General features: G+C 40.1%; 1 protein-coding gene across 1 annotated transcript in view; it reads right to left on the reverse strand.

The window, feature by feature from the left end:
- The window catches only part of MYH9 (myosin, heavy chain 9, non-muscle), a 54008-nt gene extending 41578 nt beyond the window's left edge, over positions 1 to 12430 (reverse strand). The window contains exons 1-2 of the mRNA XM_008636406.2: positions 12078 to 12430; positions 7106 to 7262 (exon numbers count right to left, since the gene is read on the reverse strand). Coding sequence (XP_008634628.1) covers positions 7106 to 7262; positions 12078 to 12410 — 490 coding nt within the window. The 5' untranslated portion in view covers positions 12411 to 12430. The remainder of the gene's footprint in view (positions 1 to 7105; positions 7263 to 12077) is intronic.
- Between the last annotated feature and the right edge of the window lie 2710 nt (positions 12431 to 15140).

Below are 15140 nucleotides of genomic sequence, written 5' to 3' on the forward strand. Positions count from 1 at the left end.
TACCTGCGAGTGCAGGCAAGTCCCTGGGAGCACGCAGACACTGCCATAAAAGGCAACATTCCTGTTTGCAATCCGGGGGAAATTCTTTCCCAGGACTGCAAAGCAGCAGTCATTGGGATAGCTGGAATTCTTCTAATTGTGTATAGACAGACAACTCAAATAATGTGTTGAGCAACAGGAAACTGGAGCCGACCAAAGGAGCAAAGAGCTAACACACACAAAGCATAACTCTTAGATACACTTCAAATTAAGAACAGTTTTAAATGCCAATATTCGTTCTCCATACGATACTGACTTGTGCTATCACAAATCAGAATTCAGTTGTCTCTAGGCAAAAGGCCACCTTCACACCCTTTTTTTTTTTTCAAATGATCATTCAACATGGGCATACTGCACTACTTCAGTCAGCACTTGCCTTTACTTCATTGTCAGTTGTGCAAGCAACCTACTCAGCAAAAGAGAATGTGCTGGGTACCATAAACTCAGTTGCTTATAATAACACAATCAAGAAACGCCTGATTAAAAGAAATCTGCATCTGCTTTTCAATCCTAAACAGAGTCACTTATTAAAAACAATCCAGAATAACAACTCATTAGTTAATTATAGCAACAGTTCTGTATTTCAAACCAGCTGACAAGGAAAGCTTTTTATCTAGGCTCTTCTTCAGTTCTCATCACCATAGTATTCAAGTGATCACACGGCACAGCAGCCTCACACATCCAGAAATTCAGGAAGTAAAATATCCTTCAAATTTAAACTATACAGCAGTATGGTATAATAAGATCAGTAGATTAATTTTACTATGTAAAAACCCCCATAATATGTAACTTATTCTTGACTTTCTTTAGTCCAAGAATAAAAGACTGCATTTTAGACTGCTGACTGCTTCAGCATACATTAAAAACTTAATCAAACCAAAATTTGTTTTCACAAAAGAGACATCTTGTACATAGAAAGTACTCAACCAAATATACTACTGCAAAACAACAAATCTGAATGAATGCTGAACTGCTGTGGTCAAATATATTGGCATAATTGATAAATTAATATGGCTCCAAACTCTTGAATTTTGTTTTTAAATGTTTTGGGATGGGAGAAGAAAAAGGTTAGGAGGCTGGAAGAGAATGTGCAATTTAAGCTCCACATCTCAGTTACAGAACATCCTACCAGGCGTTTATCACCCACTTCCTCTGCATGAGTGACTCTCGTTTCAAGCCCGTTCATCTCCATAAAAGGACAAGTAATATAGCATTCACACAATGGTGACATCACCTCTCCAGCTAAGAGGAAGTGGAGCTGAAAGGCAAAGCCTGGCTTGCAGTCCCCTGCCTATAGCTGACTCATTAAGGCTAAAAGCTTAACCATAGCTCCATGGTACCACCCACCTCCTAACCACGAGCGTCTGGCAGGCCGGAGCAGCCCGGCCCTCCGCGCTCCCGTTACCGCACTGCTCCCCGGCGCGCCGAACGCCTGCAGCCCAGCCTGGGCAACGGGCTGGCTGGCCAACTCACAGAGCCCAGTTGCTAGATTTGCTCTTAAATGCATCTAAGTGCTTCCACCGTGCTTTCACCACCGTAGTTTCAGCTCCTTACTGCTTCCTCGAACTTCTCTTCCAACATCAACATAATTTTACATCTCGTGTCCTTTCCTCAGGGCTCTTAACGCAGGAGGAGCCCCAGGGACCTGACACACTGTGCTACACGGAACAACCCCACTGGCATCAGACCTAATCAAATATGTTCACTGTGGTGCTTTAACCTACATGCTGGCTTGAATAGGATCAAAAACACTCCAGGAGAACACCAGAACAGAGCCCGAGAACCTGTTTTTGCATTGTCATTTAAGGAACACATTATAGAGAAGTTTCAAAATGTTAATAAACTATCATCAAGTACAAAAAGAAAGAGAAAAGAGAAATCAAATGAAGGAGAAACATAGCATATTCAAGACAGCTCTCAACAATAGAGCTTCAAGATGTTAGGAAAAAAAACCAGGAGAGAAAAAAAAGAAAAATCACTTGAGCTGGCAGGAATACTGCAGTGCCAAGATTCAGCTCTGCATTAGCTGAAGTTTGAAAACAGTCCCAAGGAGAAAAATAAGTTTCATTTTGAAAAATGAAATATAACCTACTGGGTCAAATGCAAATATTTATTCCCCCAAGACATTTTTGGACTAGAGCCCATATCTCCCCTTCTCTAGCACTCCTTAACTGAATCTGGAGATAGGAGAAAACAAGTTGCAGGCTGTAATTTTAGGTTATGCAAATGTTTATGAAATTCTGACAGAAAAGAAGAACTAGTATACAGCCTGCAAAAGGCTCAGGCAGCTCATGATACTAAAACAGTGAACTGCAGAGAGACTGACAGCAGGGGCTGAACCATTACATAAGTGACTGCCAGAGAACTCCTGCTCTGGTTTACAGGAATGAAGCAAAAAGGGTGTGGTAACTACTAAAAAACAAGTGGGCAACCGGACTCTTTTTTAGCTCCCTGTTCTCTTGAAAACCACATCTCAAGACACAGATTTTTAGAGCTGCATTTAGAAATCTCAAGCAATCCCAAGCATGTAAAACATTTAAGAAAATTAGAAACAATGTACATCTTTTCTTGCCACTTGCATCAAAACCAGTATCCTCCATAACTAGTATCCAAATTTCATGTCACCCTTTGCATCAGAAACTTGGACAAATCTGGAAAACACACTTGTGAAACCACAGGATATGTTCTTTTGGGTTTTAGTGGAAATAGAACTTGACCTTTACATGCAACTTGAAAGAGACATGTGTGCCTCTACATAATCTGAGCAGGTCTCAGTTGAGAAGCACTCACAGAATATTGTATAGAAAAGAAAGGTGCACTTTGGGACAGTTCACTATACAGTGCAGCATAGCAGCCCAATGCTAAGAAGTAAGCTGAGAAATGACTTGGCAGCAAGCAAGTTAAAACAGAAGTGTTCTGCTAGCTAGGAAACTTAGAGAAGTATGCAAACATTTAAGAATTACAAACAAAACACTTGAAGGTCTATATTCTGTAGAAGCAGATCTGAGGACTGTCTTTTGTGAAAATCACAAGTGGTCCCAAGGTGCATGTGAGGATCTACAAAGTGATTTGTCTTACAACACCTAACACTGTGTTTCCTCCCTTAATGTAACAAGGTCAGTAAAAAATCATGAAGTTACTGTGCTTCAGCATTTTTTCTTTTCAACACCAAACCCAGAGACTACCTAACTTCCAAGTGAACACTGGCAAGGCGCTGGCTGCACAGGCTCCTTCACAGACTAATCCATCAAGGTTAAGGAGGGTTTAATCATTGCTCAATGATTTTCAGAGTTTTGTTAGGTGAAACTTTAGGAGGCCTCCAATAACGTGGAGAAAACTGGCTAAGAGAGATGGAATTTATTCATTAGCTATGTGCTGTCTATTCCCTCTCCTGCCTATCTCTTAGTTAAACAGGTTGAGCTTTGTAGACCAGAATAACCATACTGACCTAACCTATTACTGATGTTTCAGATACTTTTCAGGGCATTAAAACAGACACCATGCTCCAGATACTAATGAAATTTCTATCTTCTATCACCATCTGACACAGAAAATTCTCTGTGTGTGTTCCAAATAGACAAACAGGTGCTGTTTAACAGCTTTAAAATATGATTTTCTAAATTGAGGCCCTGGAGACTGTGAATTGAGGTAAAGAATGTACCTCTTCAGTATACATCTGCTGCATTAGAATAATGATTTGTTTGCTCAAGACACCACTCCACTTGCAGGCACTGTGTTTCAATCATCAGCACCAGAAGTGTAATTCTTCTGAAAACAGATCTGAGGCTTCTGGCATCCAGGCTACCCAGGGAACAGAAACATTAAGACAAATGGTTGTTTTCTCTAAAAGCAAAAATGTTACACTTTTTTGAGAGTTCTGTTCTTGAAGCACAGGAAATCTCTCCAGGTACCACACAGCAAAATAATGTTTTCATCTCATTTCTGAGAGTCAAAGTCTTGGGTCTGAGAAAGGAGGGAAAAATCCCAATAACAACAACCAACCTACTCTGAACATGTCCTTCACCATTTTATTTCGTCAATAACGTACTTCTGGTGAAAACTAACAAAAAGCAAATTAATCTCTTGGAATATCTAAGTGCCATGACACTTCTGTCAATGAAGTAACCAGAAGATACAATAAGAAGACCAAGCTCACCCACAATGCATCAGCACACATGCCTGAAAAGGGTTAAATAGTTTCTGGATTATCAGAGGTTGGAACAAAACTCTCATCTTCCTCTCCCTTCCTGATGAACCATCCCTTTGAAAGGCCTGCTTATTCAAATACCATAAGCTGACTGAAAACCAACAAAAAAAAAAAAAATCCGAGTCCAAATCAATTAACACGCAAAGCTTTTCCACTCTGTCAGCTTAAGACATAACTACACCCTGTGCTGACAGAAGTCAGAGTCAAATCAGCTTGCTATCCTTCTCCAGGCCATGAAGGATTCCCAGTCTTCAGGGCTCTGAAAGTAACCTAGGGAAGGCAGTCTAATCCTAAATGCCTCTGGCTCATGTGGAGCACCCGACCCTTTCATCTTCTATTCTCTGTACAGATTCCTGCCATACCACTGGCTGCTGCACCAAACCTCCCCCACCGCTGAGCAAAACCGAGAGAGTGGAATAGGAATGTTGCTTTCCATTTCCCTCGAGGCTAGCCAGGACCAGAGACACTGCAACAACCTACTACTCACCCTCACTCCCAGTAGCACACATTGGAATGTTACTGCTACCCTTTGAAACAAGGAAATAAGGCAATAAATAACCCTAAAACAATCTCTAGAGGTCTTGCTAGCACACACAGTTACCTGTGAAGCCACACAGAAAAATCTTTCCAAACCTAGTTAAACAGATCAAGCCAGGCTAGTTCAAAAGCTAACCGGGAATGATATTCGTATCAACAAACATTCCAAAAAGTCAGCAACAAGGTATCTTAAACTAGGCAAAGAAGAGCTGGGGTAAGCCTCTAGACTATCAATACTGCTGAGAATACAGCATAGCTAGAATTGTTCTGGGAAAGGTAAACACTCCAGCAGACCTCACAGCAACTTTCCCATGCCTGGAAAACAGAGGCAGGGCTGCCATTCTCCAGCTTTGTACAACAAAGCAAGTCAAGCCTGGGATTTCCAAATTTTAGACATTGTCCAAGTGGTGGTCTGACAGAGACATCACCTCTTTTCAACAGGAAAGAAAATACCCACATAGATTAATCACTAGCTCTGAACCACCATCAGACCAAGGAAGGTCACCTGTCCCCTGCTGCAGAATTGCAGCTGTTTGGGTATCTTCTGTCACACACTGATACACCTGGCAGGGATGAAGGACAAGATGCACACACGTGCACTTTCAAGTTGTTGTCTGTAAGGGAAAAGGACTTCTTCAGTCTCCTTACAACACTGCCAAAGGAACTGTTTCTGATTCTATGTAGACAAGATTTCTTTCTAGGGAACAGTAACTTTGGTACAGTTAAATCAATAGCTTTTTAAATTAGTGCTTGAGCTAACAAGGAGCAAGCAAGGGAGAGAAGGAAGTAATAAAAGAAACAGAAGTGTAATGAGGCTTATGGACAACGTTCTGTCATGTATAATATAGGTGGAGCATCTGTTCTTGTCCATCATGGCAGATCCAGTCTTTCTCTAAGAGAAGTGAGGTCCCATCGAGGACCAGGTTCACAGGTTTTTATCTTCTGGGTACAGCATTCATTTCAGTCTAACACACCAGCAGTATGGCCATATTCTTCAAGAATCTTCAAGATCTTGCCACATCTTCAGCAAATTGCCACCAATACCCTGCCACCAGTCCACTGTAGCATGTCTGTATGCCCACCCCTCCCCACTGCAACCTTTTATAAATATAGATTAACTGATGCATCACATTAGCTCACCCCTGTGCTGTGCTCTGCATGGCTTTAGCAACCTTTCTCAGCTTTCTCCACATCAAGTTTGTTGGAAGCCACTAACATAGGTCAGTGGATGGAGATCTTCTTTCCACTCGGAACCAGTATTATTATAGTCTTCCTATGCTCGGAGGTACAAGTGGTAGCAAGGGCAGGTGAAAAGCAGAACTCAAACTGAGACTAATGAGAATTTTAAAGCATGATTTTATTATATCTGGCCTTTGTTCAAAAATGTGAGGCTAGTGACAAGACCTAGGAGGAACAAACACCTTAATCATTTCTAGGCATCAAAAAATAAAGGAGGATAACATTCATACAGTCGTGCCAAATCAAACTATCCATTACACCCTTTAAACCTTACAAAGTATGCTTCCTCATAAAACCCAGGTACAAACAGGAAAAAAAGCACAAAATAGCTCCACACCTGAGCCTCTCCAAGCATCACACACACCACCACTGACTCTGTGAAAGATCTCTCAGAACCAGGGATATGCACAGGGCATCCAGAGTTCCATATTTAAAAGTCCCCAAGTGATAAAAAAGTAGCAGATAACATCCACAAGTTCTCTGATTCTCAGTTGTACATGTGGGGGTGAAATAGGTCCATCCACTTGCTTTCTTTCATTCCACAAAAAGGCAACAGATGTACTTAATATTTCCTGATAGTGAGTTTCATTAACAGAGTAAGCATATAACCAAACAACTCTTGGCAGTAAAGCTACCACTGACCATCCCACTTCAAAATATAGGTTACTCTAAGCTTGTTCCCCCCAGCCAGATTGTGCAACTGGATTTTAAACTGGCTTTTGTTAAAAGCCTCTATCAAACAATACACATACCTGCCCACCTATAGCTATCTCAATTCATAGGCTCATCACTGACATGGAAAATTTGCTACCTCAGTTCTCCTTGCCTGCTTCTCTGAACCCCATGCATTCACACCAGCCCATTCTTTATGTCAAATTTAGCTCTCACCAGACTTTTTGTAAGGTTCTTCAATCCACTAGAGCAGGAGAAAGCTATTCACCTGAACACAAAAGCTAGTCCAAGTAGTGTCTGTAAGCAAGGACAATAATGTCTTTTGATAGCAGTGAGTTGTTGCTCTCCTACAGTGTTTTGACTGCAACCTTGATTTGTGATTTCAACAAGAGTCATTATCTCAGCACTCACCTTGCATCATACTCCTGTAGGCTGTGTCTGTGATGGCATAGATATGAGGGGGCATTTCATGTCTCTTTTTGCCTTTGTACATCTCCACTATTTCTTCTGAGTATATGGGCAGGTTCTTGTATGGATTGATTACCACGCAGAACAGGCCTGAGTAGGTCTGGAAAGAAAACACCCCAGCAAATAAAGACAGAAATTAAAAATGTTGTATACTTGCATATTTTAACAGTACATTACTTGGAAAAACAAACAAACCAGTGTTTTAAGTACTTCTTCCAGTACTTTCATCTGGGATGCTTCCCATTAAGCAATAACAGAATCTGAGGAACAGCTAAAGTCCTATCACCTTGACCAGTACTCAACTTTTCCAAGTGTGCACTGAGCATCAACTGACCCATTAGTCACGCTGATATCACTGGCCTGCTCCCTGGCTAATTAACAGTCCATGAGAACTGGCTTTTCTTCCTTTCAAAGTTCCCACATTCAAGTCAAGTGCCATTTCATTGTATAAGGTACGTGCTTAGCTCTAGATGCATACATTTTATTATGTTCTGCCTCATGCTTGATATGGATTTATCTAGTAAATGATCACTAAATGAAATGAAACTTCGAGTCAAAATAGTTACTAAAAGAAAAATAAGACCAGCATACTCCTGAGAGGTTTTCAAGATTGCTGGACTATGCCTAAGGCAGTGTGCTATCCTGTTCTGGATGGGAAGCTGGATTAGATGGCCTTCTGAAGATTCTCCAAGCCTGAACACTTTCATGATTTAGAAAGTAGTGAGTATGACCAGAACTAGATTAAAATTTTAAGGTCAGCAATGCATAGTATGTTCAGTATGTATGTTTAGAATGCTCAGTATTGTTCTGAACCAGACAAAATAGAAAACAATTCTAAAGCAGTCCATGCTAAAAGAGTCAGCAATATATGTCAAAGTTTATTTCTAATTCATATCAAATGGTTAATTCACTGATCTATGACAGCAAACTTCAATTTCTCAATTGGTTTCCACTGGCTTAAATTGCACAGTTCTAATGGAACTGCCAAACATTTCCAGTGAAAATATCAAGCTTCTTAAAAAAAAACCCCAAACCAACAAACCCAAACTTTGAGATCTTAGTACCTAAAAAAAAAAAAAAAAGCCCAATAAACTTTTTACGTGCAAAGGGAATAGGAAGAACAGAGGCTTCTTAGATATTTCCTAGATATTCTAAGAATAGCATTCCAAGCCCTGCTCCTGGGGTTTAGAGCTATCATAGTTCTCTGTCAACTTAAGAAACAGTTGTTTGAAACATCTGGAGATGAGCAGCTTTCTACAGCGACTTGCACTGCTATCAGAAGACAGTACATTTGGCACTTCTTATTTCAATTGCCAACATCTCTTCTATCGCTTGCTCAACGAAGAAAGAGTGCTTTGGAGTGGTAAAGAGTTCTCCACAAGGAGCACAGAGAGTACTTAATCAGATTTAGCTCCTTAGCTAGATAAAGGTAAGGATTAGACTGCAGTGATCAGAAGGGTGAAAATAGCATCTACCACACAGTTTGTGGTCTTACACCCAAACTTTCTACATGCTGGCTTAACACTAAGTAACAAGTCCACTCTTACATGCAGCAGATTCAGATATAGATTCAGACAGATGTTCTCCCAGAAGCAAGTTTTTCATAGATATTTAAGGTTCCTTTTCCGCATCCTAGTATAAACTATCAGAATATATTTCCAGACCAATTCTTTTTCTTCCCCTCTTTTCTTTTTCCCATTCATTTTTAAAAAATATTTGAGGAATATTTGAATAGCTTACAGAAAATACTAAATGTCTTTCCAAAGTGGAAAACTGTGAAAGCTGGCTAAAAACCTTTTGGCACGGGACTTCTAAAGTTCCAGGAAGCTAAGCTTCCATGAGACATTCTAGTCAGGTTGGGTTTCAGGTAGTGCTTGAAGGGAGCAGTTTAAGGAGTTTACAGCAACCAAGCTGGCAATGCCACTTCCTTTTGCCTCAGCTTTAGTTCTCCATTGAGTCTGACAGCACTTGCACAGCACAGACTAAAAGATGAAAGTCTGGGTCATGCTTTCCTGACCTTTCACTACACCACTGGAAGGCAGAGTAGGACCAAGAGACAAAAAGGAGTCAATGCAAGAGCAGTATGTTCACAGTGCACACAAGCCCACAAGGAACGTAGAGTTTTCTTGTCTGTTTATGTGTGACTCTTCATGGCTATGACTGATGACAAATTAGAACTGGTGCTTTTCAGTAAGTACAGTGCAGAGGTCTGAAGCCATCCCATGGATGAGAGCAGCAGTTTAGAAAAGGGAAGACATTAATTTCACTTAGAGTGATGAAGACATAAAACAAGTATGCAAGAAGAAGAAGCTGCCACCTTCTTCCAGCATTCTAGCTGCCAGGAGAAATACCTAAGGGAAGTTTCCATGCAGTAGAACAATCTCAGCTGTGTGAAGAAGGCAACTAATCATGGCTGGAATAAGCAACTGAGTGAGACCACCATGTCATGACTGCTGGTTGAGCCACTGACAGTTTCATACAGGAAGCAAGTTGAGTTGTATTAATAAGCAGAAGCTGCTGGCCCTACCACAGAGAAGACAAGAGTTATCTTCATCTTATTGAAGTACAAGTAAAGACTTATATGCATGAATCCCTGAACGCAAGGTTCCAACTGAAAGGCTCATCTATTATAAGCATAGCTGGCTTGGAAATCTGTGCTTTGTCTCAGACATTACTAGCTCAAAATAGAATTCTGGCATTACCTTTCTCTAACTATTTCAAGTGACACACATGCCAAACTGGAACAAGTTTTATTTTTCTAACTGCTAAACTAGCTCTGAGGAGTTGAAAGGACCATATGCACCATGGCATATCAGAAAATTTATCTTCCAGTAACAGTTAACTTCAATAAAGTAACTGCAACATGTAAGATTGAGTTTTGAATTTCACACTGAATAGAAAGCAGTTCAGGTATGCAAAAATTATACACAAAAGCTGAAAATGATCTTTTGATAAAAGGTTCCAAATAGAAAGGGTTAATATGAAAGCCAGTCTGTACTCAGTGCAGTACCAATCCACACACGGAAACAGCAAACTGGTGTTTGGAGTCAAGCTCTTAGTTCTTGAACTGTTTGACATTCCTCACTCAAAATTTGCCTGCACCAGCAGTAAGATTTTCCCCCTTCATATTACAGGATGGAAAGACAGAAAAATAAAGTTTAAAAAAAAAAAAAAGGAAAAAAGAAAATAGCTCATAAAAACACACAGCCCTGCTGCCAAATGAGAGAGAAAGGAGAAGAACAGAACTAAACTATGCTTGTGATCTTTCCAGAGACATTTATGCTGGAGATGCATTGCGTGTACTCCCTTTCTTCAAGCGGATTAATGATCAACTAACAGCCACTCCAATGAAAGTATTTTAAGCCTTCCCATTAATCTCCTGACTTGCTGGGAACTGCTGACAGGTGAGATCAGTCCATTTCACAAGTGCACAGGAACACAGTTTTGGCAAGACTAAGATTCTGTAATAGAGAACTACTATGCAAGGTTTGCTTGGGTGAAGGGTGTGGGGATTTTTTACAAAAAAAACCTTACAATCTCCTTACAATCCAATCAGAAGGACTCAATTTATTAGTCACAGACCATGTCTGAAATTTCAGATGGCATCTTGCAAGATATGTGAAACAGCCCATTGCAAGCATGCAGCAGACCTCGAGACACGGCTGAATTATTTTCAACAATTGTTATATAACCTAGCAGTGTTACCTATTCTAAAAATGTTACACATGGATCTTGCATATCCTATTTCATCTGAATACCAAGATTTTTTAGTCTGAGGATAGATTTTGACCAATAGTAGAAGGAGTTGTTAACTACAAGAATAATCAACTGCATCAACCTCCAATTACACTAGCTCTCAAATTTTGACATCAGGCTGTGGGAGTCAGACTAAATTTGTATCAGCCTTGATCCTGCAGATATCGTCTGATAATTTCTCCAAGAGTTGTCTGCATGCCTTCATGGCACTGCAGAAGAGCAGGCACAGCACTAGTAGGTCAAGAGTTTCTCCCTTGTGCTCTTCCCAGTCCCGTTTTAAACCAGCCACTGCACCCAAATTTTACATTACCACTGAGTTTAATAATTCATTCTATACCTGCAGAGTATTAATAAAGCAGAAGCTAGCATGACCAACATCTGCTTACTAAACATAGGCAACATGAAGAGGAAAATCAGAAGGGAACTGAAGAACCAGGTCAAGGTTCCAAAGTCTCCTTCCCCACCTTTCCCTATTTATTGGCTTTGGTATTCAGTGAAGTGGTTGCTGCCTGCTTCATTGGGTATACCATTGGTCCCATGGTATTCATTGGTCCCATAAATGGTATCTGTTATTTACACAGCAGTAAGATGCAGGAATCTCTGCTCTTGTCCATTTTGGGATGGAAAGAAAAGGGAACATTTCCTATCTGTAAGGACATGCAGGCAGACATGTTCCTTCTCTAAAAGATGCTCTGAGATCCAGAATTTTTGTAACACAAAAAGCTTGGCACTAGCATTCTTTCCCACTGAAGTTCCAGACATGGAAAACACATTTCAGATGCTGGGTGGATTAGGACTGTGTTTTTATTATTATTATTTGGTTCAGTTCAGATCAGACTCCATGTTTACCACTATCCAACTGCTCTTGTGTCTTGCTAAGAGAAAGTTAAAAGGCATTCAAAACATCCTGCGAACAAAGACATTAAAACATTAAAGCCAGATTTACCATAGCATTCCTTGAAAGCTTCAACATTAACTAGAGAGGGATTGGCACAGTTCAGTGAAAAAATTTTAAGTAGAGGGAAGAAGGTAAGTCACATGATGAGTTATGTATAGGGGCAATGAAAGGTTAACATACACATTGGGGAACAAAGCAATTACAGTAAGTTCACATGCTGTGCAATCAAGAACTCCTAGCCCAACAGACAAGATTACTTACATAGATCAGTCCTGAGTAGTATCTCTCCTTCAAGTTGTGAAGCACGGAAGCCTCATTCAGGCACGTCAACTCTGCCATATCTTCTACTTTAGAGAATTTGGGGGGGTTCATCTTCTGGATGTCATCCTTATTTACTTTCACTTTCTTCCCGTTCTCTGCCAGTTCCACGATGGCTTCATCTCCTACTTCTTCCTTCAGGCTAGCTGCCTCAAACCCATTCTTCTCTGAGGGAACCCATACCAGCTTCTTAGCAGCCCAGTCAGCCTGAGTCAGGGGGTTGTTAATGATGTTTTTGTCCACATAAAGGTACTTATCTGCGTCTCTTTGCGACATTGTGGTTTACAACTGGGGACCTGTGAAGAGAGGGGGGGAAAAAAGAAAAAGGATATTTTTAAAGCCTCAAATTGCCTTACAAATTCCTAGAGGCAGACAGGCACATACTATGTCCTCTGAATCCCTGGTCATCAGAGCATGCCTCTCCCCTGTTTAATTTCATGTTAGTAAGCGCCGCTAAAGTTGTCAAACTTCCAATAAGGCCAAGGTTTTGCTTGCCAAGAGTATGAAAAAAAACAAACTAGCAAGCAGTTTTAAAAAAACCCAAAACCTACAACAAAACACTGACCGTTAAGCATTTGGAAGCCATTATTTGGCAGAAAAGAAGAAGCACATTAAAGCAGCAAGCACCAAACAATTTGTGCCAATCCTCATAGCATCAGACACTGTGTCAGTAACATTCATGTCAAGATTAACCCTTCACTGCTCTACTTGGTAGAGATATTTGCTCAGAAATAAAATCATAAATGTTTAATCAACAGTTTTGCTTCATAGCTCCTTATTCTGATAAGCTATAAATCAAAACCCACAGCTTCTCAGAAATGTCAGCTACCAGCCTAGACCATGAGATGCACTTTGCTTCTAAAAGATAGCAGTAATTTGAGGATACCAGTTAAGACTGATATTAGATACTTTCCTTTCCATCACCAGCCTAGTAGTAATACCCAGCCCACCAGTTTTTATCTTTTTTTTTGGCTAGATAATATTCAGTAGCAAAATATCTCCAAGATAGTATCAGAATAAACCAGGAAATTTTACAGCTAAAAACCTTCTACTAAGATCCTTCTATGAAACTGTGGCCAGATAGAGGAGAGAGTTTCATCTCTACAAAAGGGAGACTTAGGCTGCATACTCGAAAAATGGCACCCTAGATTTAGTGTTTCATCAAAACCAGAACACTACCGCCAGGGATTTTCCAGTTTATAAGGCAGCAATTTTATTAGTGCCATTCAAAAGTCCTTTCAATCAGAAAAGGACTGCATGCGTCAAGGCTCATTAACCATGTAACAGCAGCCTCTTTACAAAATCCCATAAACATTACTTCTTGAATTCTTCCTCACAAAGATACCAGTGTCCTCAATATATGTTTTTCATAACTTGCATAGAAACTAGAGTTCTTTACCACCTAAAGAACAGGAAATGAAAATATGAGTACTCATGTCCTAGAAGGCAATCAGGAGCTATATGGATAACTTTTCTACAGAACTCATATTTACAAACCAGCAGGCAAATCAAGTAAGTGAAGTCTGACTACACACACTGCAGACAAAAACGTATTGAAAGTGGGACAGAAGCAGCTCAATTCCCAAAACATGCATGAGAGCAACAATAGATGTAGAGTCCCAGCATTAGCAAAGAGTGAATGAAGCCAGAAAAACATCAGAAACATTCGTAAGCATGTAGGTAAATTCCTTTCAACAAATGTATCACTCTAAGTGGTATGTAACTTTGTGCCAGAGACTGTATGGATAGCTGTATATTGACAGTCAAAAATTCTTTAGCAAACAAAGAGAAAATTACTCTATAAATAATCACTTCCTTTAGCTTGAGTTTAAAATCTTTGTCTTAAGCCTTACAGGATATGCCAAGCAGCTATTCCACACTTGACCTCATCTTTCCTTCCCCACAGGGTCACTGACATTTCCACCTCAGCCACCATGGCAGTTCTCAGAGCAACTCCTCCCTGGCTTTTCATATTATTACTGAAAACAAGATCTTAATGGATAAATGATCAAGAGATTTGTTGCAGAGACAAGATGCAGCAATCTGGAGGCTGCCATAAAAAACTTGAGCTGTTGGGAGAGCTCCAAGGCCATCCTATAACAGCCAGCCTGACAGAGTACACAGGAAATAAAGAAGACAAACAATTCAACATATTAGGATTTAATGACACTGCAGAGTATCATCTGCAGGTTGTGATCAAAGGGTTAAAAAAAGGGAGTGGAGGGAAAAAGGGGAAAAAAAAAAAAAAAGACATATTCAATTGTGTTCAGAGCTGTATCAGGTTTGGCAAGGCAACAGCTGTGCTCTACCCTCCATTACACAGCTTCCTGCCTATGCAACTCCCAGAATGTAACCAGTTGCCTTTTTTGGCTATAATCAGAGAGGACACAGAGGCACTATGCTTCAGCTAAATTCAGTTTCATCATTTCCTGAGGAATCCGAAGTAACCAGCCATCTGAAGTGTCCCACATTACACTGAAACACAGTCCTCACTTCCTCGCTGCTGGAGTACATGCATGCATTCAGGACACCTTGGAGATATATTCTAGAATAAAGGCATTCTTTTTGGCTAAGAAATAAGTAAGACCACAAGAAATCTTTCAAGGGGTATCCCCAGCCAGTCATAGATCTGAAGAGAACTAAGGAAAGAAGATAGCTACAGAGAGGTTCATCAAATTCCTTGCAGGAGGAGAACCCCAAATTATCTCACATACTACAAGGGTGCATTCTTCAGTCAGTAAGGGATCATTCTAGAGCATCTGTACCTTTTTATTTTCAGGGCTGAAAATAACTTTCACAGTAAGGGGAGAAACAGCCTAATACAGCTCTTCTAAAATCTCACCAAACACTACGTTTAATGTATTTTTATTAAATATATATAATACATTGTATATATAAATACATACATAAGTTTTAATATTTTAAGTACTACCAAATAAATAGTAGTGAGGAGATTCAAAAAGGCTCTGCACCTCAAACTTGAAAGAGACTTGATAATTACCCTAT

The sequence above is a fragment of the Corvus brachyrhynchos genome, unplaced genomic scaffold, assembly GCF_000691975.1.
Source record: "Corvus brachyrhynchos isolate BGI_N302 unplaced genomic scaffold, ASM69197v1 scaffold56, whole genome shotgun sequence".
NCBI lineage: Eukaryota > Metazoa > Chordata > Aves > Passeriformes > Corvidae > Corvus > Corvus brachyrhynchos.